Consider the following 25,018-nt stretch of genomic DNA (forward strand, 5'->3'; position numbering starts at 1 on the left):
TTCATGCCATACATACTCTGCCTTTCTGCCATAGCTCTTCGCATCTGTAAATGCCCATGGGTATTAATGCCTGTTTGTTTTTTGGCTTCAAAATTTGTCAGTGTTGCAGATTTCATACTCAGCAGTAATCTGTGTGAAAATGAAAAATGACAAGTTTCTGATACTCATTGGGTAATCAATAATCAATTAAAACTATAATGGTTTATCACAGAAAAAGCCAATGTGATGTGTAACAGAATTGTTACAGAATTGTCAGAAAGTACTTGGCAAAATAATTTTCTTTCTTTTTCTTTTTTTTTCTTTGTTGTGTTGCTCTCCGAGACAGTAGGGGCAGCAGATACCAGTAAACAGTACCTCTAACAGAAGAAGACGAACTAGCGTCGTGTTCCCATCATGCATTGCACTGCCAACGTATGCAAACAGGAACATGGCTACCGGTGTTTAGCACCAGTTTTCAGGTTTTCTGTGATATTTTTTGTGACGCGGTGTCCGTTGCCCTGTGTGGTTGAAGAAAAGCCTTCACGGCATTTATTCTCGCAGCGCCCGTAGACCCTCTAAAAAGCTTCGGTGTTCACGGAGGACCTAGCCCGGTAACAGGTAATATTTGCTGTTAGCATGATAGCTTTTACTAGCTTTGGTGTTTGATGTCGATTTGTAAAGTAGTTTGGAATAATACAGGAAATCACGACATTGTTTTATGATATACGCCTTGCAAAGCTTCATCTGACGAAATTAAAGTTTCCCTGGTTGTCAAATACACATACAGACAGAAGTTAATATAAATGTTCTGTTATGCAATAGACATTTAAGAAATAATTTCTGCTAAAGTAGCTATTATTAAATGGGAAACTGCATTCAGTTTCGTTATTAATGATTTAGTTCACAAAATGTAAAATGTTCTAATATGATTTTCCAGCAGTCCACAATTTAAAGGTATCATTTGAATGTATTTTTAAGCAGTGTTCTCATATTTGTGAAAAATTTTTTCGACATTTCTGCTGGATTATAAACATCTCAACTCTTTAATGATCACGAAATTAATTTAGGTATATTTTCCACGCATTTACTAATACAAATGAGTGGTATTGTAGGAAGGCGAAAATTAGGATTATCACTTGAGTTGTGAGGAAACATCAACTTTGACACACTGGCCATGATCCAGTATGCCGATCCCTCAGTGTTGAAAGCCACAACAGCTATGTCAACTTGCTGTGGTAGAGAGATGGTTATGTTGATGTATTTGTTGTCTGCCTGGGTAGTTACCATTCAGATTTCAAGGTGGTTTCATGTCCATGGTATGGTGGATGTGACAACGTGCTGCACCAGCGCATACTCCCTGATGAATACGTTTGTCAAGTACAGATAGTTGCCCAGTTCTTTTTAAAGTCCCGCTATACGGAGCCATAATGCGACTGAATATCCTTTATTGGGTATTGTTGTATTGGGTATTTGGATGTTATCTAGCTGAAGAAGTCAGGATGGGGTAGCCCTTCTACTTAAATGGATCACTTTGCCCGGTTCTGGATCACGAGACTCTGTGCCACTTTGGGGGCATTCCTGGCGTAGACTGGAGCCCTTCTAATGCAGAATGATACACACTGTGCCAGAGAATGTTTTGAACACAAAATGATATCAATTATACTTATTAATGAGAATTTACTTAGTATTGAAAGGCACTGTTATACGTTTTTATGAGCAAAAAAATGAAGTGTGGAGGTGAGATTTCTCCCAAATTAAAAAGTAAAAGCCCCACATTCATGCCCATTTGTGATGTTGAGATGACCTCCAAAGTCCACATGGCTCACAAGTACTGACACGAGACTGCCGCTTCAGTGATCCACAACCGGCAAATTTTCACGTCAGACATAAATGCGTGCAGCAATTAAACAGCAAGACATAACACAGACATCTTCTACCCAAGTTAGTAACTATTTTCCCACTCTAGATCCATTGACACTGAATGGTTAACTCACCTTTGCTACTTAATAGAGATTGTCACTTTCACACTTGCGTTAATGAGTGAGTCAGAAAACGCGCGCACACCAACGAGACCAGAATGTTTTGATTCCTCTGCCGATCACAAAGATGGCTGGATCCGGTCAAGCTTGTGGTCGTTTGTAGACAAAACATCAGTCTTTCCATTGGTACAAAGTATTAACTTATTCACGCTGATTACGAGAAACGGCGGGGCAAATACTACAGCGGTGATCCGGAACCGGCAATGATCCAGAACTGGGCAAGTGACTGTACCTGTTTCAGTTGCAGAAAATATTAGTGTTCTCATGTGCAAATCGATAAACAAAATGGAGCCTTGAAATTTGGTGAATAACAACATAGCAGAGATCCCTCATGACTAATTATTTAATTGGGCAAACAGTTGTCCAGTTCAATAATTCCTTCCAGGAGGAGGTTGAATGTGTCAAAACACACACACACACACACACACACACACACACACACACACACACACACACACACACACACACACACACACACACACACACACACACACACACACACACACACGCACACAAAACCTGAGAAGAATTCACTAGTGTGTGCTGCAAAAGCAACTATAGACAAGAAGAGTTAATTATTCAGTAACATTCAGGTCAAATGCTTGACTTTTAGCCAACTGAGTCTTGCATTTTAGATGCTGACTAAAACTGAAAATGTTACACCTCAGTAACAAGCACAAATTGAAGACTATGTTAATAGAGACTTAACATATTTATAAGTCCTTGTTTTAGTCAAGGACAGTAATCATTTAATTAATTATAATTAACCGTAAATTGTATTATTTATTTTCTTTTAAGGAAAGTGATTGAAATGCTCCTTGTTTTCTGCGATTGTCTTGTATGTTTATTTTACCACATCCCCCACACACATTGCAAGGCTGCTTCTCACGATGTTGTATAATGTCTTTGAACATCATGTATATTAAAATTTGGGATTCATTTTGATAATTTCATGCAGTATTTAAGCAGATCTATTAAAACTTTCTTTCAGTCTGGTTAAAAAAAATGGCAAGTCCCAGGACACGAAGAGTGCTGAAGGAAGTGAGAACACAGGATGAAAATAATGTAAGTCATTTAACAAACCTTTACTGTGACACATATTGATGAATAACAGAAGCCTCATAATACACGTAAGATTGACGATGTGGAGGTGTGTCTAATATTTCTTGTACAAAATAATTATTTGTCCTTGTTCAAATTGATCCATGATGGAAACAGTTTTGAGTGAATCTCATTGCCAGTCATTTTTCTGTTAAAGTCAAGACAGATGTAGTAAAAAGTAAGTTCTTTCAGCATCTCCCCTTTTTTTTAATCCACAGTGCCACTGCAGATCTGATATGGATGTGCATGTTGATTTGGCACAAGTTTTGCACCGGATACCTTTCCTGACGCACCTCCACTTTAGATGGAGAGCAGGTACAGGTGGACTAGAACTGGGAACTTTCTGCTTTGGAAGCAAGTGCACTCACCACTTGGCCACCACACTGCCTCAGCTAAATTTGAAGGCTGAATCTCAATTCTACCCCTCGGCCCTTCCCCTTACCCCTTCCCCTCTGTTTTGCGCGGGCACGAGAGACAGAGGGTGTCTCAATTCTCTTTTTGGAGCGAGGCAGAGGGGTAGGCGGAGGGCTACAAACCCCTCCAAACGGAGTGAATCTGGATGCACACTCCGTTTGGAGGGGTAGGAGCTTACCGCTGTATCCACAGAAACAAACATGGCGCACAAATGAAGCAGCTTTCATTACAAATTACGCTGTTTAGGAAGTTATAACTTGACAAAAAAACTTTACAGGCAGTTGCCTATGACAGCAACGTGTATGCTGCTGGATGCATGTTGCGTATATTGTCGTTTTGAAGAATATCGTAACTTCGCTCGTGTGCTGAGGCGTTATAATGCATATATACACGAACGCTACGATAAGACACTTTTATTTCTCACAATGGAGAAAATTGTGATAAAGGATAAGCACGTTAATTTGTATGTTCAGAAATCTTTGGATAATAGCGATCCCTGCTGTTGGATTACAAGGTCTGTAATGTGTGTGTACTTTGTAAACAAACAGGGAGCCCTGAGCACACTCGTCTCCTAATAAGCTTTCAGGCAGAAAATGAGAAGTTTCATCAGTGGGAGTAAGTTGGAAAATATATCCACACACATGTACATGTGTAACACATAACCTGATGTCCTAACAGACTGCTATTATTTGTCAAGGAAATTTCTAAAGGAAATAGGGCTGGATGCAAAAAAATGGGAGAATTTGAAAAATAAGTATAAGGTTAACAGAACTAGATGCAGCCCATAACATATACATACAGGTGTTGCTCATATATTTAGAATATCATGAAAAAGTTGATTTATTTCAGTAATTCCATTCAGAAAGTGAAACTTGTATAATGTATACATTCATTCCACACAGACTGATATATTTCAAGTGTTTATTTATTTTAATTACAAATTAATGAATTCATTAATTACTAATCAATCAATCAATTAATGATTAATCAATTAACAATATTAATTATTACTATTATTAATGACTAATTATCAGTATTATTGACATGAATTATTACTAATTAATTATTATAAATTACAAATTAATTAAATTAATTATTAATACCACAAAATTCTCTGACATGATTGCGATGTGTCGAGAAATTTGTGACTTCTTCTATTTCTTTGCATTTATGCAGAAAGGTGAGAAAATAAGAGCAAACAGACTTCTGCAACAAGTTTTGCTTCTGTTGCCATGTTGACAAACAGTGAAGATGGCAGTTTGAGACGGGCAGTTTTTTTGCCCCCTAAGGTAGAGGGTTGTCTCAATTCATAGGGCTAGAGGCGTACCCCTTCACCTTACCCCTTGTTTTAAAGGGGTAGGCGTAGGGGTAGGGCAAAGGGGAAGGGGTACAAAAGAGAATTGAGATTGGGCCGAAGTGTGTTTCTCTGATGAAACTGAAAAATATTCTTCCATGCACAAACTTCAACTGAAGTAAATGCATATAATGTACATTATAAAGAGATCCTTGCTGCTGTGTACTCACCAAGTCAAAACTGTCATATGGTTTTATGGATTTGATAAGCTAACATATAACGTTCATCTAAATCAGTTCATCTAAATCTTCAGAAAAGAAGTGTTATTGTTGCATCACAAGTTTTAATATTTGCAAACTTAAAATATCCTGGATGAACAAAAAAATATCTCAGACCAGTTTCAAGTAGAGTCTTTTGATCATTGGGAGGTCCTTTGGTTTGTGCATTGTCACAGTAGTAGAAAAAAAGTGATGTCATAGATGCTATTGGTGGTCATTTCAGTGTTGTTTGGGTGTAGTTACACATGGTCTGGGAGCACATCATCATTTGGTTGCACTAGCTTGAACCTCCCTCCATCGCAGCTGGGAAGTATTTGGGAAGGCAGCCTATGTCGTCCTGCAGTTGGTCAAGAAAAGTGCATTTGGGATGGGTCACATACTTTTCTGGACTCTTGGTCAGTTATTGCAAAATTATGTTCACCTTCTTTTACCATCACATGAGAATCTATTTCAGACAGCAATAATACTAAACTTTCCAACAGAAAATGTGGAAATCTGTATTATAATAGCCAAGTGATTTGTGTGTGTGTGCATGCGTGAGTATTGCTTTGGTGTGTGTGTGCATGCGTGAGTATTGCTTCGATCACGCAAAAAACTAGGGAGAGCTGACATTTGAGGTTTGGTATGCTTATGTATTTTCGGTCAAGGATGACTGCTGCGAAAACTGAAAGTTGATAGGACAAATATTTTTGGAAAAATTAGAGATTTTATCTAACCAGTAAACAATGGCATTGTGTTGCAGTGGGCTATGGGAATTCAGGGTTTTGGGGTTTGAAATAATGTTGTTGTGGTTCATGTTAGTTTAACAGTGTTGTTCGTGTTATTAATTATTATGTTTTTTTGTAGTTCAATTGGCTTAGTCATTTTAGTTAAGTATTATGTTGCTGCTACCATGAGTGACTCAAGTGTCGTGTTGGTACCTTGAGTGAGATGTGTAGTGCTTTTAATGTCTTCTGCCACCGTCTCTCTGTTTGTCAAACTTAAAGCACCTTGGTACAGCAAATTGCAGAAAAGACAAAAAGCTGTGCGTGCGTGTGTGTGTGTGTGCAATTTTGTTTATGCACAAATTGTGGAGAGCTGACATTTGCCATTCAGTATGGGTACGGAGGAGAACAGAGGTGAGTGATTGCACTTGTAACACTAGAAGCCTTTAACCACAAACAGTTCACTGTAGGCTTAAGGCAGGAATGTTCACAGTTCATGACTTGTCTTCAGAGGTCAGACGCCGTGCATCTTGTGACGCAGTTCCAATTAAACAGGACTTAGCATCAGAAATGACTTGGAAGTTCTTAGTAGTTCTGGGAAACAGTTCATGTAATTCTTGGAAATAGTTCGTGAATATAGTTCTTGGAAACAGTTCTTGAACACAGTTTTTAGAAGAAGTTTTTGGTCATGCACAGTCACAAACAGTAGCAGCATGAGAACGGGATCTCATAGACATGCAGGAACGTAGCTAAATGTGGCAGAGCTGTGCACTCTGAGGCTGAGAGCAGATGAGTTCGAAAGTGACTTAGAGCTTGGTAGTGGCATGGGAGCCAGGAGCTGTGCAGCATGGAAGCCACGCAGGAAGGTGTCTGGAAACACCAAAAGATCAAAGAGCTCTAATATGGAAATTAGTGGAGCCCAGGTTACCTTGAAATGAGCTGCGGAAAGCTCAGACGTCAGAGTGCATGGAAGCGTCAGCGTAGACAAGGTCATGGATTTCTCACGGAAGACTCTTTGCTGGTCGGGGTCACCAAGACTCTGGCAAAGACTGAGCTCCGAGCCGGGGTTTATGTAGCTGGCTCATGATCAAGAGCTCAGGTGCGAGGAGATGATGAGCTGTAGGTGTTCCTCGGCCCTATAGTGCGTCACCTGGAGGGAAAAGAGACAAACTACATACAGGAGGTTAAAAAGGGCAAGGACAAAGGCAGACCAAGACAAACTAAAAGGTTGAGTTCTTCAAAAAACTTTTGAGGTCTAAGGTTCTTAAAAACATTCTGGACTCACACATCATTCCAACTCATTATAGAAACTTTGCACAATTTATTACCACCCTTGAAAAATGTTAGCTATTTATTTTATAAACGCTATCCAATCTATAGCCCGTGGATCCCCATGGGCAATGCGCTAGTCATATTCAATTTTAAAAGTCAAACTTTGGTTTAATTCCATTGAGTTTGCTAAAGGCCCTGTCACATCTTGACGATTTAGCCTGCGTATGCCGACCGTATTAAAAACACTGGCATACGCTGGTATATGTCTAATAAATTAATGTAGCTGTTACACCTCGACAATTAGCCACTTCACAGTCTTTCACAGTTAAAGTCTTTACTGTGCAGCTACCACAGCTGTGACACTAAACGTCTTATGTGAAGTGCACATTCAGGAAAGTGTTGCTTTAAACTTAGTGCCTGCAGCAACAAACTAGCACTCAAGGACCTCTATTGGTGCATAGTGATGTGTAGCACCAGAACATGTTCCCAAACCAGACCTGATCCACCTGATATATTGGCTTATTTCAGTGAGTAAACTTTTTCCGATATTGTTTTTGGGGTTAACCTAAAAGTACATTTTGTCTCTGTTTTAACATTGAGGAGCTATGAAGCCATTTCTTTTTCTTTTTCTTTTTTTTAATTTTCACATCAGCTTGAGTTTTTTTTCTCTCTTTCAGCATTACATCTTTGTAGTATTTTATGTGAGTTTCAAGTTGTTAATATGTGATCGCTTTGCAGTTTCTGCAGGTCAGCCACATTGTCAGACTCCATAATTCATGGATTTGGCAATACTGAGCTAATAAGAGCATTTAATGAATGACTGAACTGAACATATCATATGCAGTCAAACTGTAACTCCAAAGATGGTTGAGTAGAAACCATTTTCTCTGCACTTGTCCAGCCACAACTCATGGTCAGCTGATGCCTGAACATTTTTATGAAAAGTTTACACAATTTCCCTGGAAAAAATGAATCACATATTTAGATGTTGTACTTTATAAGTACAGGATCAGGTCAAAACATTTGCATCGTGCTAAGAAAACCTGTTATGGTCATTATTACTGAGCAAATGTATAAATTATTTTTATGTTGTGTCTTGTACTTTTCTCAGCTTTGTTTTGAGTGTGGGGCTTTCAACCCTCAGTGGGTCAGTGTAACCTATGGGATCTGGATTTGTCTTGAGTGCTCTGGCAAGCACAGGGGCCTGGGAGTACATCTCAGGTAAGAAACATGAAAGTGGTTCACTTAATATGTATGTCCATCATTTACAGCTGTGTTGACAGTGCAGGAGACGATTCAGAATTAGTCACTGACATAAGAATGTTCTGCCATAGAAGATCACACTGATCACATATGATGCTGTAGGAACAACAGGATAGTTGCCAAAATTGTAAAAAAAAAAAATAATAATTGGTTGAGTGGCACACTACAGTTTTTTAATGGTAGAGGCTCAGTCAGAAGAAATTTTCAGATAAATAAGATTTAGGCTTCCGTTTTAAATTATCGTCCACTTCCTTATCAGATCTTTAATTTCATACTTAAAGAAGTTTTTAGATGTTCATTTCAGCTGGATGTGGTGCCACATCACATCAGTTCAGCATCTAAAACAACTTTGTGTGTGTTAAACATTTTGAAGAAGTTAAGTGCAAAATTTTAAAAGCTAAAAAAAAAAAAAAAGCTATTACAACTGCATTTTCTGAATTTTTGTTTTTCTTAACAGTTGCCAAATTCAAGCTGATGTACAGTGGCTTGCAAAAGTATTCAGCCCCTTGGTATTTCATGCATTTTAATTTGTTTATGGCATTTCAGATATAAAAAGTAAATCAGGCTTCTCAGTATAAAAATTTCTAAAATCATCTTCCTTAGATTCAAACTGAAAGTAAATCTCTACAACTTGATATGAATTCCTTAAAAATATAAAACCCAAGATGATGGGTTGCATAAGTAATGGAATGCTTTGGTATAATACCTGTAAATAATCAGTTTAATTGCCAGTTTTTTTCAGAGAAGTCAGGGGTTGGATACAAGAACATTTCCAAGTCACTGAATATGTCTTGAACTTTATTTACATCAGTTATGAAGAAATACAACCAATATGGCACTCTATGGAAATCTGTGTGGAGTAGACGGTTCTCAAAAACCGAGTGACTGGGTGTCTTTCCTCACTCTTCTCTTTCTTGCACAGACACCCAGAAGAGGTTTTAGGCTTCTGTGGCTGTGATTGGAGAAATTCTGCATAGTGCATGTTTTGCATTTTGTGTCCCCGGTTATACAGCTTTATGATGAAGTGGTTTAGAGGAGGGATTTGTTTCACAAAAACATTAAATCTAGGCTTCTGGCAAATTGTAGCTGAACTTTCAGGTCTTCTTTTTAATAAAACCCTGCTCTGATAATGAAGCTTCTGAACTTTCATTCAAAAGTGATGGCTCGATTTACATAGGATGTACAGAGAGGAGACGACACATGTCACCTTGAAATTCTTAGTTTTTTGAGAGTCTGTTGGATTTTGGATCCCAACATGTGCTGATTGCTGTCCGTGTTGTAGGATGCTATTTTACTGTCGCTGTGAACGCGCATGTGGAACCTCTCCACAACGCTGTTTTTAGAGGCTCCCTGATCATGCAGATGTATTTCTTACATTGGAAAAATGTCAGAATACATTGTTCAGGAGATAAAGATCAACTTTATTTATCCTGAAGGAAATTATTTTGCCAGAGTACAGAAACAGTAAACAGTGATTAGTTAAGTACACAATTACAGAAAGTGTTCGCGTTCAACGGAAATCAATCAAATTTTTTTTTTAATTTGGAATTGTATTTTTACAACAAGTACAACAAATTTATGCAAAATGACTGGAAGATATATTGCACAAGATGTTTCACAATATTGCACTTAACTCTGAATAATTGAATAACTCTAAATAACTGTTTATGTATTCACCCTGCAGAAGGAGGAGGAATTATACAGTATGATTGCCACAGGTAGGAAAGACCTCCTGTGGTGTTCTGTGGTGCACCTCGGAGGTAAAGTTCCCTGACAGAACGTTAGCGTGGCATGCAGGGGGATGGAAGGAGATGCCAGCTCTCCTGATGAGCTTGTTGAGTCTGTTCATGTCATCTGGCTTCAGCCTGCTGCCCTGGCACACTGCAGCATAGAATATGATGCTGGAGACCACCGAGTGATAAAATATCTGCAGTATTTTTCTGCAGACATTGAAAGATCTGAGCCTCCTGAGGAAGTTCAGTCGGCTCTGACCTTATGCACGGCATCTGTGTTTATAGTCCAGTCCAGTTTGTTTTTTATGTGGACACTCAGGTACTTGTAGTAGTCTACAATATCCACTTGTGTTCCATTGATGATAACTGCGTTTGGATGAGTCTTCCATCTTCTGAAGTCCACCATCAGCTCCTTCGTCTTAGATACATTGAGCTGCAGATGATTGAGTCCGCACCACACCAAAAACCTGTCCACCACACTCCTGTATTCAGCCTTCTGGTCACTGCCGATGCAGCCCACAATGACAGAGTCATCCGAAAATGTCTGCAGGTGGCAGGACTGTGACCAGAACCTGAAGTGTGAGGTGTAGAGTGTGAAGAGGAAGGGAGATAGGACCGTCCACTGTGGTGCCCCCGAGCTGCTCTTGATGGTGTCAGATATAATGTCCCAAAGCCTCACATACTGTGGGTGGCCTGTGAGGTAGTTGGTAATCCAGGCTACCAGGGGAGCCTCCACCTTCATGTCAAGTAGCTTATCGCTGAACAGGTCAGGGTGGATAGTGTTAAATGCACTGGAGAAGTCAAACAACATGACTCTCGTAGTGTTTTCTGCCTCCTCCGGGTGAGAAGAGATAATGGACTTTCTATCTAGCATGCCAAAATTGATTGGAGAGAGAACCGCTTTTGGAAGTGCTCAAGAGAATCCAGCAGCTGTGGCTCATGGGGAGTGGTCTCAATATACCTGTCCAGACCATTTTTCTCCAGCTGGTGATCACATGCCATCCATGTGTGATGATGCCAGTTGGGACTTCTTTGATGGAATGGACCTGAACATTATTCTATGGCTGGCAGTTGCGCGTGATCCCTGGTGTGGACTTTACATATGTAATCTTGGAAATCATTCTACAAGTGGGCGAGTGCCATGTTGTTTTTTCCTTTTTGTATTTTGTTCTCCTTAGTGGAGCTGATAGGCTTTGTTATTTTTATTTTACTTTGAGAGTCTGTCAGATTTTGGATCTTGATGTGTGCAGAGTCTGCTGTCTACTGGAGCAGCATTCTGTTTTAACCCCAGTATAGCTCCCACCATGAACATGCATGTTTTCAACCTGCCTGATGACACAGTTATATCGATGACAAACACTTATAACCATGTACAATGCTGACCCTCTAGCAGAAACTGTTTTTAACAGGTTGCATTCATGACTAATTGACGTGCATATGCACTAAGTCTTCTCACAGTGGAGAGTGGCTGCTGCTTTTACTGTGACTGCATCAAAATTAACAGTTGTCACTTAAAAACTATTCATCATAACATGACATCATACTTATGTAAACTTTGCAATTAATCTGCGGCTCTGTTCTTAATGTTAGTGGCTACATTCCATTCAAGCACGTGCTGGAACATTTCCTCAAAGTTACGTAAACACTGTTCGGAATAGGGCTGCAGCTATCGATTATTTTAGTAATTGAGTATTCTATCGATTATTCTGGCGAGTAATCAAGTAATCGGATAAAAAGTACTTTGCGTTTTTAAACAACATCAACAGTCCAGGGCTCTTCCTAAGCAATGGCACAGTGTCGCTGCGCCATCACAGATTGTCAGATTTAGTGTATCCCTTTCTGTTTTCCTGGGTAATTATTTATTTTTTTCACGCCTTTACAAGTTTTGGATCTTTCCCAGTGTCAGGAGCTCAGGTCAGCACTCCCCTGACACCGGACCATAAGCGCAGGTGGTCGGTGTAATTCTCAGTCAGGCTGCACATGAACGTGAGCACAGCCTGTGAAAAACTGGGCTTTGGAGTGCCACAAAAGCCACTCGATAAAATCCGCTCTGCACCCTTTCGATGAAAACTTGATTTAAAGTGCACGTTGAGTGCCGAGTCTATTCACCCAGTGTCCAGAGATGCAAAGCCGTGTCAAAATGTCTATTCGTCTGATCGGCGGCATAAATAGTCTATTCGCCCAACCATGGTTTTTTTTTTGTTTTTGTTTTTTTTTTCCCCAACATGTAAAATTTTATCATTTTTAAGTGTTTTTTGTTTGTTTGTTTGTTTTTAAGGTTGGTGGACTGGGTCCCTGTGTGAATTTTTTTTATCCCTCTTTCTTTGCGATTCAGCAGATGCGTTTCAGCTGGAGGTTGAACATGCAAGGCTCGCAGTCATTTTTTAAAATTATTTTATTTAAGTTACAGTGTTTGTGAAGTGTTGTGTGTTGCTTAAAAAAGTGAAAATTACAAGCGAAGCACTCAGTGCGAGTCTTAGCAAAACAGAGAAGAAAGACTGGACTTCTGCTTAGAGGATCTTCTTTCAGAGACTGTTTGTCCGTGTGAGGGGAGTGTTGAGCCCATCACACCGAGCAGAGAGAGCCAGCCGCCAGCCGAATAGCCACTCCCCATGTAAAGCAGAGAGCAGCCAGTGGACCAAACAGTGTGTTTTTTAAAAATGAACAAACACACTGCTTCGCTTTAAATGCGCAGTAAGCTATTTCAGATCATCAGCGTGGGCCATCTTTCTCTTATAAGGCTTTACTTTACTCTGCGTGTCGCGTTAGAAAGCTGTAGCTTTTGGTGCTACATTGATTAGCTCTTACACGGCTTATGCGCATGCACTAGTCATCTTCTGTTTTTTTCTGGGGATGTTACAGGCAGTCTCCATAGCTGCTTGTTGTGAATGCCGCATACTTTGAGACCAGTCACGGCCGTGCACAAAGTAATCCTGGTGTATCATCACATGGTCTTTAACAGCCTAAATCTAAGTGGTTATGATTTCTGTTTGACATGTTCTTTGATCCTTCTAATCTTCCATTCTTGGTATTCCATTCTTTTTGGCTTAGGTGGTAGAGTAAATCCTCCTCTGGCAACAACTTTAGCTCAACAGCAGCTACAGTTGTTTGGTCTACATTGGACATTTTAAAATTGAAAAATCTCCAAACAACAAAGCTGCTCCTTTCTTTGGCACAATTTCATCTTCATGGTCTATTCCAGTTTCTGAAACTTTTTTATCTGACCTGTCCATCATGATTTCTGCTCAAGCGCTAATCCAGTCATGCCTTTTAGAGATGTAACAATGAAAAAGGTCCCACCTCAAACAGAAAAAGAAGAAAGTCGTGGGAAGCGATCCCACAGCCTTCTTCCTGGGAGGCAACAGTGCTAACCATGAAGCCATTGGGCTGCCGCAGTGCCAGAGGACTCTTCTCAATATTCCAACCATTAGCACTAGTGTTGTGGTATATGACAAATTCATATTGTATGAAAGTCAATTATTCGGTATGAATCAGCATGTCACCCAGCCCTTCTTTGAACTCACTGATAATGGTTGCTTGTTAGTTGTTCTCCCATGATGTGTAATTTGTACTTTCTGTCTTGTTTTGCAGTTTTGTGCGCTCTGTCTCCATGGACAAATGGAAAGATGTTGAGCTTGAGAAGATGAAAGCAGGAGGAAATGGAAAATTCCGTCTGTTTCTAGAACTTCAAGAGGATTATGATCCCAGTTGGACCCTACAGGAGAAATACAACAGCAAAGCTGCTGCACTTTTTAGGGACAAGGTAAGTCTTTTTTCTCATTGGTTCACTAAAAGATCAAGTTGAATTTGGTGTGCAGACTGCATGTGTGTGTGTTATTCCTCTCCATGTTTGTCATTTGTTACAAAATCCTGAGTAGTAGTGTGCCAGTATTTCATCCAGGGAAGTTGATGTTTATGGTAGAGTGTTGATAAGATTTCCTATAACAATGGAATGGATTTTGAGCAAATGTAATGAGAGGTAAACATTGTGCCATTTAATAAATCACTTCATTTGTTAATATTATGATATGTAGCAACAGTATGTATTCGATTATTTTCCCCCAGTACTAAGAATATGTATGCACTGAAAGGTGACATGTCAATAATATACAGGTCGTTGGTTTTAAAGTTTTTTCTGAAAATGATTTTATTTGAACTGTTGTTTTGGCCATTCATCAAAATCATCTGAAATTATTCAAGGTTGCCACTTTAGCAGAGGGAAAAGAATGGTCACTGGAGACATCTCCTGCTAGAAATTGGACATCACCTCAACCTAAGGCCAGCCTTTCATCTTCTCATCGGTAAGAATAAAAAAAGTTTAAGCTCCAACCTGTGTGGAAATGGTACATAAAGAGTAATCATTAAAGTGGTTCATTTGCATTTCTGTAATGTAGTAGCTCTGGGGGACCTGGACAGAACACTGCAAAATCGAGCGACAAGGCCTTCGAAGACTGGTTGAGTGATGATGTGAACTCTTATCAGAGGTTAGAACATTCAGTTTTTCTGTGTTTGGTTATATTCTTTTAACAAAATGTGTTTGTTTATTTATTTATTTTTAACAATGATTTTCAGTGGAAGTGGCTATAGTGGGAATCAAGACAATCGGTATGTTGGCTTTGGTAACACTGTGACCCCAGAGAAGAAAGAGGATGACTTCCTGAACAATGCTATGTCTTCTATTTATTCAGTAAGTCAGAATATAGCTGTAGTTTCATTTATTTTCCTTGTTATATAACATTTCCTCTGAAATTATGATTTTAATTTGATTTTTGCAGGGCTGGAGCAGTTTCACTGTTGGAGCTAGCAAGTTTGCATCTATTGCTAAAGATAATGTAAGTGTATTTATGTTATAAATGTTATGACAGGAGCTTTTTATAGCAATGTCTATTTGCTTTTTGGAAAATAACTTCTCAAAACACATTTCTCCACTGATAACAGACAGCTAAACTGGCAAATCAAGCAACCCTAAAGGTAAGGCTAAAGTGTTTAAAAAGTTATTTGATTAATTCTTCAGGATTCATATATTAAACGGGGCCTTTTTCTGTCCTAGTTTGCCTACTTTATTACTCTGATAAATTACTGGATTTTCTTACCAATATATTTACACTTTTGTCATGTGCAAAGAATGTTATGATATGTTGTTTGGTACTGGTAGGTGCAGAGGTGCCAACCATTATGATTTTGTTGTAATCATTACGATTTCAACACAGTGTATGCCTTTGAGACGTCTTGCGCGGTTATTACAATACAAACGTTTATTAGAAAAAAGAACAAGGGCCTTTATTGTCATTATACATAGAGTTGTATGCAAAACTTTGGGCACCCCTGATAATTGTCATGATTTTCCTTTATAAATCATTTGGTTGTCTGGATCAGAAATTTCAGTTAAAGACAGACAAACAGTTAGCAGACAAACACAGTGATGTTTGAAAAGTGAAATGAAGTTCATAGGATTTACAGAAAGTGTGCAATAGTTCTTTAAACAAAATTAGGCAGATGCATAAATTTGGGCCCCCCCAACAGAAAAAATACATCAATATTTAGTAGATCCTCCTTTTGCAGAAATAACAGCCTCTAAACGCTTCCTTTTGCTTCCAATGAGAGTCTGGATTCTGGTTGAAGGTATTTTGGACCATTCTTCTTGACAAAACATTTTAGGTTTGTTTGTTTCTGAGCATGGACAGCCCACTTAAAATAACACCACAGATTTTCAATAATATTCAAGTCTGGGTACTGAGATGGCCATTCCAGAATGTTGTGCTTGTTCTTCCGCATGAATGCCTTAGTTGATTTTGAGCAGTGTTTAGGGTCATTCTCTTGCTGAAAGATCCAGCCTCGGTGCAACTTCAACTTTGTCACTGATTCCTGAACATTGTTCTCAAGAATCTGCTGATATTGACTGAAATCCATGTGACCCTCAACTTTAACAAGATTCCCAGTACCTGCACTGGCCACACAGCCCCACAGCATGATGGAACCACCTCCAAATTTTACTGAAGGTAGCAAGTGTTTTCCTTGGAATGCTGTCTTCTTTTTCAGCCATGCATACCACCCCTTGTTATTTCCAAATAACTCAATTTTAGTTTTATCAGTCCACAGCACCTTATTTGAAAATGAAGCTGGCTTGTCCAAGTGTGCTTTAGCATACCTCAAGTGACTCTGTTTGTGGCATGTACGCAGAAAAGGCTTCCTCTACATTACAGCATCTCCTTGTGCAAAGTGTGCTGTATATTTGAACGATGCACAGAGACACAGTCTGCAACAAGATCATGTTGTAGGTCTTTGGAGCAGGTCTGTGGGTTGACTACGACTGTTCTCACCATCCTTCGCTTCAGCTTAACAGAGATATTTCTTGGCCTGCCACTTCAGCCTTAACTAGTACTGTGCCTGCGGTCTTCCATTTACTCACTGTTCCTCACAGTGGAAACTAACAGCTGAAATCGCTGAGATAGCTTTTTGTATCCTTCCCCTAAACCATAATGTTGAACAGTCTTTGTTTTCAGGTCATTTGAGAGTTGTTTAGAGGCTCCCATGTTGCCACTCATCAAAAGAGATGCAAAGAGCGGAAACATTTTCAAATGGCCACCTTTCTCATGATTGGATTCAACTGTGTAAGGAGGTCAAGGGTCAGTGTGCTTACCAAACCAATTTTGTGTTCCAATAATTAGTGCTACATGTATTCAGATCAATAAAATGACAATTGGTGCCACAATTTATGCACCTGCCCAATTTTGTTTAAATAATTATTGCACACTTTCTGTAAATACTAGAAACTTCATTTCACTTCTCAAATATCAGCATGTTCGTCTGCTATATGATATATTTAACTGAAATTTCTGATCCAGACAACCAGTGATTTATAAAGGAAAATCACGAAAATTATCAGGGGTACCCAAACTTCTGCATACAACTGTACAATGAAATTTGTCCTCTGCATTTAACGCACCCTAATTATAGGTAAGAGCAGTGGGCAGCCACAGTCCAGCACCCAGGGACCAAAACCAGATATTGAGACACTGCCTTGGTCAATGGCAGAGAAAGGAGCAGACCCACATGTGTATGTTTTTGGTGGTGGGAGGAACCCCATGATGGCATAGAGAGAACATGCAAACTCCACACAGAGTGGAACTAAGCATGGGTAGAATCAAACAAAAGACATTCTTGCTGTGAGGCAAGTGCTAACCACTTAACCACCGGACTGCATGAGATATTAGATATTTCTTCGCATTTGCGGCTGTGTGTGTGATGTAACATTGGTGGTGTTTGGATCCAGTCATAGGGCTTGGCAATGTGACATCACTGCAGTGCGTCGTGCCTGAGTGGAATGAATCGTCAATTGTGCTGCCACTTGTTAGTGCTTAGTTGCCATATTACTTTTTTTACTGCTGTTGAAATCCATTTTTCTTTCTTCTTCTTTCATTCATGGGAAAAACTTGTGTTGTTGGTTGTAATGTCCTTTCTCACGACTGACAAAGAAAAAGATTAGACACTGGACTTTTTGGTGTGTGTTTGTGTGTGTGTGTGTGTGGGGGGTAAGCAGTAGAGTCCCTTTACACCAGTGTTTCTCAGTTATTTTCTGTTGCGCCCCCCAGGAAGAAGAAAACATTTCGCTCCCCTCGTCCCACTCGCCGCTGTAACTATACGAGTAAATAGTATCATTTGTCCATAAAATTTATAAGTCCACCTCTGCTTAACATTGTATCCTTATTAACATTAAAGAAAACAAAAAAAAAGAAAGAACTTTAGATTAACTTGCAGCAAAGAATAACTTTATTAACATTGTTTTTTTAGTCTGTAACAGAAAAAAATTTGCATCACTTTGCTTGAAATAAAAAAAAAAATCCTTAAACTGTAAACAATTTTTGACCGACTGCTATTTGATACTGAAAAAGAAAATTAAATAAAATCAATAAATAATAATAAATTCAAATTGATAAAAAACACTTACTCAGGAGCACAATATATAGAACACTTTAACAGACAAAACAAAAATGAATAAAACAATTTGTGCAGATTTTTTTATGATTTTTTTTTTTCTTTTTAAAGTTTTTTTTTTTTTTGCAGCACTTGCACCATCCAGCATTACAGAGACCATGTCTACTGCTGCTCAGCTCCTGTGCTATGATGCTAACGGCGCTCACTGGTTTACTGAAGCAGCACTCACAAATCGGGATGATTGCTGACAATATTCGGCACGTTTTCGCTGAAAAAACCTCAAGCGGCTTATCTGCGTGATTGGGGTGTAATGTCTTTAAGTGATGCCTTAATTTATTTGGCTTCATGCTCTGGCTGCCAACATTTTAAGACCCAGCAGTCTTTCCTTGTCTGCCACCGTAGTACGAAAAAAAACCCTATATAGAGTTGCATTCCATTATGCAAGAGTCCTCAATACTCCCTGCTCACACCCTGACAATGAGAGCACCACTATTTGAGAAGGACTGCTTTACACAGAGAATTAGTGACATTACGAGCTGAATTTTAAAAAACGGTCACGTGACTCGTGGTGCCATCTTGGGGCCAAAATAGCGTTCTCTGTTAAACTAACTTCAGGTAAATCCAGCTTATTTATTTATTCACTGATAATGTCGGGTTGTTTTGCATTTGGATGCCCACATAGACACAACAAGTGGTTCAAGATGTACAGATTCCCTGCAGAGCCGAACAGAAGAAAAATTTGGGAAAATAAAGTAAGCCATGTGAGATGGAAGCAACTTCATCGTCCAAGTTTTGAGGGGTAAATTTAGTGTTCAGTCCCATGTACAGTAAAACTCACCCTAAACCATCATTGTATAAACTGGATGTTTTTGTATGATTTTCCATGTAATAAACACCATGTACGAGGTCTTTTTAGAAAAGTATCCGACCTTTTTATTTTTTCAAAAACCTGATTATTTGAATCATGTGTGCTTGCATGAGCCAACCTTGAACCTTCGTGCGCATGCGTGATTTTTTTCATGCCTGTTGGTTGCTTCATTTGCTTGTAAGCAGCCATTGTGTGAGGGTGAGTGGAGTCTCTCATCGTTTTTTCTTTGCAAGGAAATGGTGGAACAACTGGAGCAGCGCGACTGCATCAAATTTTGCCACAAACTGGGCAGTAGCCAGGTGGAAACCATTTGGATTATTCAGATGGCTTTCGGTGACGATCCTCTGGGCATCACACAGATGAAGGAGCGGTACAACCAGTTTAAAGACGTCCGCACAATGGTGGAGGGCGCACCGCTGTCCGATCGGCATCAACACGCTGAAACGACCGGATCATTTCCAAAGTGAACGCTGTGGTGATGCAGGACCGTCGTGTGACTATCCGAGAAATTGCGGAAGAGGTGGACATCAGCACTTTTTCGGCACATTCCACTGTGAAAGAAGATTTTGCCATGAAAACTGGCGGTGAAATTCATCGGCACGAAGCTGATGGCGCAGCAACAGCGCCTCCGTGTTGAAGTCTCACAGGACATGTTGTAACATGCCCAGCTCGTCAACCATTCGGAAGATTCAGACTGAATAATCCGAATGGTTTCCACCTGACTGGCGCCCAGTTTGTGGCAAAATTTGATGCTGTCGCGCTGCTCCACTCGTTCCGCCATTTCCTTGCAAAGAAAAAATGACGAGAGACTACACCCATCCTCACACAAAGGCTGCTTACAAGCAAATGACGCAACCGACAGGCGTGAAAAAAATCACACATGCGCACGAAGGTTCAAGGTTGGCTCATGCAAGCACACGTGATTCAAATCCATCAGGTTTTTGAAAAAAATAAAAAGGTCGGATACTTTTCTAACAGATCTCGTAAAATGGTTTTTCGTTTACATCTGAAAAAATGTCCTCTCCGACCGCAGTATATTTCCATTAAAACCTGCTCACTTATACCAGACATAGCATTCTGGATGTGCCCAGTAATAGAGGTACAAAAAGTTCAGGTTCAGCACTGACACTCGCTGATTTGAGGAAAGTGCAACCGGAGTCATTTCCGTGATTAAAAACCCAACCGTTTACTTCTTCAAACCGCGGTCAGACACGGAATCACAGCGAGACATGTACCTGTTAAATCAGACACCACAAAAGGCTGTGATTTGACACTTTTTTGGTTTCACTCTTTCCTCTCATATTTTAATAGTTTTTGCAGTGTGCACGCTGATTACACACACACTCGCACTCATCTTCAACCACTTAGTCCAATCAAGGGTCGTGGGGAGCTGGAGTCTATCCCAGCAGTCATAGAGTGCGAGGCAGGGTACACCCAGGAGCTAATTTTATATTTATTTTCATAGTACCTGTACCTGAATGTGTTGCTGTATGTGGCTAACTGAAAAAAAATATTGAAAACATAAAAGGTTAGTTTAGTAGTCCAGCACAATTGGCCCCCAAATGGCGCCATGTTCTTCGTTGTTGCTACTTTATGTATAAAGGGACTCTAGTAAGCAGCAGGGAGAAGAAGAGGGTGTTACTATGGCACTTCATGTAGAAAATGAAGCATGTCCGTCTATGTTGCATCATTAATAGGATATGGCATCACTGAAATGTGGCACCTCTGCAGCTATACGAAAATATATCAGAATAATTTCTTAACATATGTGTTATATCATGCATGAGTGACTTCTGCATAAATTGATACTGTCTAATATATGTTTGCCTCTCTGGATGAAGTTAAGGGGTTATAAAGCACCCCCAGAGCCGGTAAACGGATAATGGCTGCATGATGGCACTTTTTTCATAATCATTGTTTTTTGTTGTCGTTTTTTTCTGTTTATTTATTGTTAGATTTCTTATGTTCTGTATTGTTGTCAGTGTATGTTTGTCACAGTTTTAGTTTAAATGTTCATGGTAGACATAATGTACAGTAGGGGTTGCACGACTTCAGATTTTTTTCTTTTTTCTTTTTTTTATTCAAAATTTTTAACCTGGCAGTTGAGTCATAGTCAACTAACTATGGCTGTCATTGATTAATAAAACCACGGTAGAACAAAATGCTTTATAGTCCATATCAGGAAAAAAATGAATGCATAGCTGACAGAAACTAGCATAAATAACAACAGGTCCCAACTCGGCAGCAGCAGCAACACTTCTGTATTATGAGTTCCATTTTACTGGAAAAAGAAAAATTTAAATGTTGAGCTAAGAGAAGACTAAACTTGTACAAAACCCACCCTTGGGAGAGTATTCCTGGTATTACCACAAGGGACGGGTACTGAAACACGGTATTAAACAGGCCCCAGGGCTCAATTATTCAAGACCAGAGTATCTGTAAGCACTGGCCCCTTAACAGTACTGCTTCTGATACTGGAGAAATTAAGGAAATAAATTTAGAACTCACTCATTCACTCGCAGAACAGATGATTGTGGAGAGAATTAAATGCTCAAAGTTGTGATTGCATTTGTTCAATGATATATACAAAATATAGCATTGCTATTTTTTTTTCTTTTATTTTTTTTTTTTACCCCCCAAAAATGATAGTTAAATTACTGGATAACAAAGTCTTACTGCTTAGGGTAGTAGTACTGTTGAAATTTTAATGATGCTGTACTGGTATAGTTTTCTCTCCCACCAACAGGAGGCATTGTCGTTGTTTACTGCTATTGGCGATAGAGTTAGAAAATAGCACATGTTGTAAAATGGCTGACAGCAGAATCCAGTTCTGATGTGATCTACATCCATCCTGTATGACAGGCATGTTATAATTACTTGATCAGTGACAAGTTGACATCCAGCTTATAGGTGCCAATGCACACCAATAAGGGTGATTTGTCTCTGCAACCCCTAATGGACAGCAACACAAGAAATGGTGTTTGCTTTGGCATGACTTGTGTTTTGAGCTTATGAATATCCCATCGAACACTGTGAATAACTGCCATTATTAATACTTTTTTGTTTAAACTCAAAACTTCTGTTTATGCTGCAGCCATTGATTTGAAGTTATTTGATAAAGCTTGTTGATAAAACCAAGCTAGAGGTAGGATGTATGTGAAGTCAGCATTTCAGTGGGTTTCCTCATCAGCTATTATGTAAAAAAAAAAAAAAAAAAGCACAAAAAACATACTATCCATATGATTTAATTCACTGCAGAGGCAGTTGAAATTTTATACTGTAGAAGTTACTTGTGGCGTTTTTTTTAATTTTATAAATCATTGCACCCCATACTGCTTATAATGCTGAATGTTATAGTGGGTTGAGTGGTCATCACTTCATGCATGTACAGAATAAGTAATGCAGTGTGTTACACTCTTCTGAATGGTAAACCATGTTTTATTCAAATTAATTTACCCTTCTGACTTCCAACTAGGCCACAGAGTTAGGACAGACATTAAATGAGAATGTTATCAAACCTACCCAAGAAAAGGTAACATTGATGTTTGAAGTTGTTGGTTTGGTGGTGGGATACAGTGCTTTAGGGGGTCAATCAGCTTCAGATGTGAATGTGCTATTTTCTTCACCGCTGCTTGTACCAGATTATCTACTTTATGCTAGCCCACACTGAACGACAAAAGCTGTGGTTTCAGCTTTGCAGGTGACTTTGTTTCTTTATTGGTCAGGAACAAAGCCACTAAATTTGCACATTGCAACCTTAATGTTATTTGGAAAAGGCTGTGGTTCCATGTAAACTCTGTAGTCACAGGACAATTTGTGAAATATTACTTCACAACCATCTTCACAAATAACAAAATGTATTCTAATTTTTTTTAATCCAACCATCTAACAAGGCAGTGAATTTAGTGTGCATTGCCTCAGCTTAAAGGACACAAACTGGATCAGTTCATTTGATGATCACATGCTTACTGACTTTAGTGTGTTTAAATTTTCCACATACCTGCTCTCACTGTCAAATGAACAGGTCCTAGATGTGTCTTTAAATTTTATCAAGCATTTTGGTGATACAAACCTGCTGTCCTTATTCAAATTTCAGGAAGCTCAAATGACAATTTACTTTAATTTTCTTTATAAAAACATTATTTTTCTGACTTGCCCTGCAATTAAATATTGCTTTTGTCTTTTATTGTACAGATTGCTAGCAGCTATTAACTGTAACTATAGTTTGTGCTTTTCTAACACTATTTCCTATGCACTGTTATTAGATTGAAACTGAAACTTACAATTCCAGTAAAGTTAATTATTACTTTTAAACACCAATCACATTTTACAATCAATGAATCTTCTATACAGCATATTGTGTTTTGAAAAGCCTTTATCAATGAAATGTTTTTCATTATTTGTTAATATCAATCTGGCTCATCCAGGTGAAAGATGGAAAATTGCTAGATGAAATGACAGTCAGCATCACTGGGCTGGCAAATAAGGTAGGACTGGCACACCTGTGCCACTCTGGACACATGCAAAGCCAGTTTCCTGTTGTATAACCAGTGAATCTGATCACAAACTGTTCTGATCACTCTTGCAGTAGTTCAGATAAACTGCAGAGGGAGTTCCAAATGTAGCATGTGCCGAGGAGACTGGCTGTGCTGTGTTGATCAGTGTTTAAGAATACTGTTTTTAACTTAATCTCTCCCCTTTTTTTGCTTCCATTTTTATTCTGGTGGTGAGTACTGTGTGTAGACAACTTTGTAACTGTACAACTGTTACAAAGTTTCGTTTAGTTTTAATGTTACAATTGATGAAACCAAAACTACAGCAACATTGTCAAGTAGCTAGTAACAATTGTTTGTGGTAATGTGAAATTCCTTCATTTATTTTTGCCATGTTTAGTTTTTGTTCTGAGTTGATAACATAATTTCCATTTGCCTTTCATGCATAATAATGCCATGAAGAATGCAACTGCAGTAAAATGTTCATCTTCAATATTTTCTTACCTTAGGTTCAGGGAGCTGGTGCAAAATTGACTAATCTCTTCTCGGGAAAACCAGAAGACGCGTAAATATTTTCATCCTTAAGTACACTCACATTCCACATTTTACAATGTAGCTAAATGCTACGAAACATTACCAATTCAAATGTTCTTAATTTGTATGGATGGACTGTTTAGGTCTACTGGAGAGAGCTACCAGAACATGGATCCCGCTGAAGGATATCAGGGCAGTTCTAGCCAGCCTTTGACAAAGGACTTCTGGGAAACCTTTGGCAGCAACAGCTCCTTAAAGCCCAAGAAATCCCCTAGTAGTGATAGCTGGACCATGGCAGATAATTCTGCAAAGAAGAGCTCTGACAGTTGGGACAATTGGGGCTCTGAAGTAGCATCCAACAACAAACACAGCACAGAAGAGAGCTGGGAGGCCTGGGACAACAACTGGGAGAATGCAGAGGGTAAGGGGAAGAAGAGTCCCACAAAGCCTGCTGAGGACACCTGGGACAGTGCAAACTGGTAACTGTGCAGCTACTCACTATTCCCTCTCTGGGTTTTCCCCTTTTTCTGTCTGTTTGTGTCACCTACACTCTGAGAAATGGCATGGTTCCTGACACTCGATTCATAATGTATTTGTAATACATCCCAGAAAGAAGGAAGGTGAAATGCTGAGTTTACTTAGGCTCATTATTAAATGGAGAATTCTATCAAGTTTAAAACCTTATTGACTTGCAGTCATATGTTTTATTGTAAATTTTTGCAACCACCAGGAATTCAAATCAGTCTGTGTCGATATGGTCATAAATCAATGCCTGTGCTCCTCCAGTATGGTATTCATAATGGTGAATGTCAGTGTTCACATAAAGGTTTTACTCTTAACATCCTCCAGTTCGTCATGTAATAAAGTGCATGAATTAAAAATACCTGGAATTGTACAAATGACTACTGTAAATACAGTGTAACAGATTTACTGTTATTCATACCCCTTTCTTTGCTTTCAACCAGTTAGTCTTATTCTGCTGCTAGCCCATTGCACATTGTAAATTTTTTTTGAACAAAGCTGTTGGCATCCGATAGTCACAAGTTATTGCATAAAATAAATTCAACATGAACCAGTATCTGCATTCAATGGATTGTGTTGGATTGTGCAA

General features: G+C 39.1%; 1 protein-coding gene across 11 annotated transcripts; it reads left to right on the forward strand.

Moving 5' to 3' along the window:
* Positions 1–387: 387 nt before the first annotated feature.
* On the forward strand, positions 388–24,896 carry arfgap1 (ADP-ribosylation factor GTPase activating protein 1). 11 transcript variants are annotated; one of them, XM_034166895.1, is made up of 14 exons: positions 388–597; positions 3,010–3,083; positions 8,193–8,302; positions 13,669–13,840; positions 14,278–14,378; positions 14,475–14,561; positions 14,650–14,764; positions 14,853–14,909; positions 15,016–15,048; positions 20,722–20,751; positions 22,356–22,412; positions 23,308–23,367; positions 23,883–23,938; positions 24,051–24,896. In XM_034166895.1, exons 2-14 carry the CDS (start codon positions 3,024–3,026, stop codon positions 24,388–24,390), a joined length of 1,278 nt encoding a protein of 425 aa, XP_034022786.1. In that variant the 5' UTR covers positions 388–597; positions 3,010–3,023; the 3' UTR covers positions 24,391–24,896. The 11 variants fall into 11 exon arrangements, with proteins under 11 accessions (XP_034022786.1, XP_034022789.1, XP_034022787.1 ...); XM_034166896.1 differs by having other exon boundaries at positions 389–597; positions 14,472–14,561; positions 23,889–23,938; XM_034166894.1 differs by having other exon boundaries at positions 390–597; positions 14,472–14,561.
* Positions 24,897–25,018: the final 122 nt, after the last annotated feature.

The sequence above is a fragment of the Thalassophryne amazonica genome, chromosome 3, assembly GCF_902500255.1.
Source record: "Thalassophryne amazonica chromosome 3, fThaAma1.1, whole genome shotgun sequence".
In the NCBI taxonomy this organism is placed as follows: Eukaryota; Metazoa; Chordata; class Actinopteri; order Batrachoidiformes; family Batrachoididae; genus Thalassophryne; species Thalassophryne amazonica.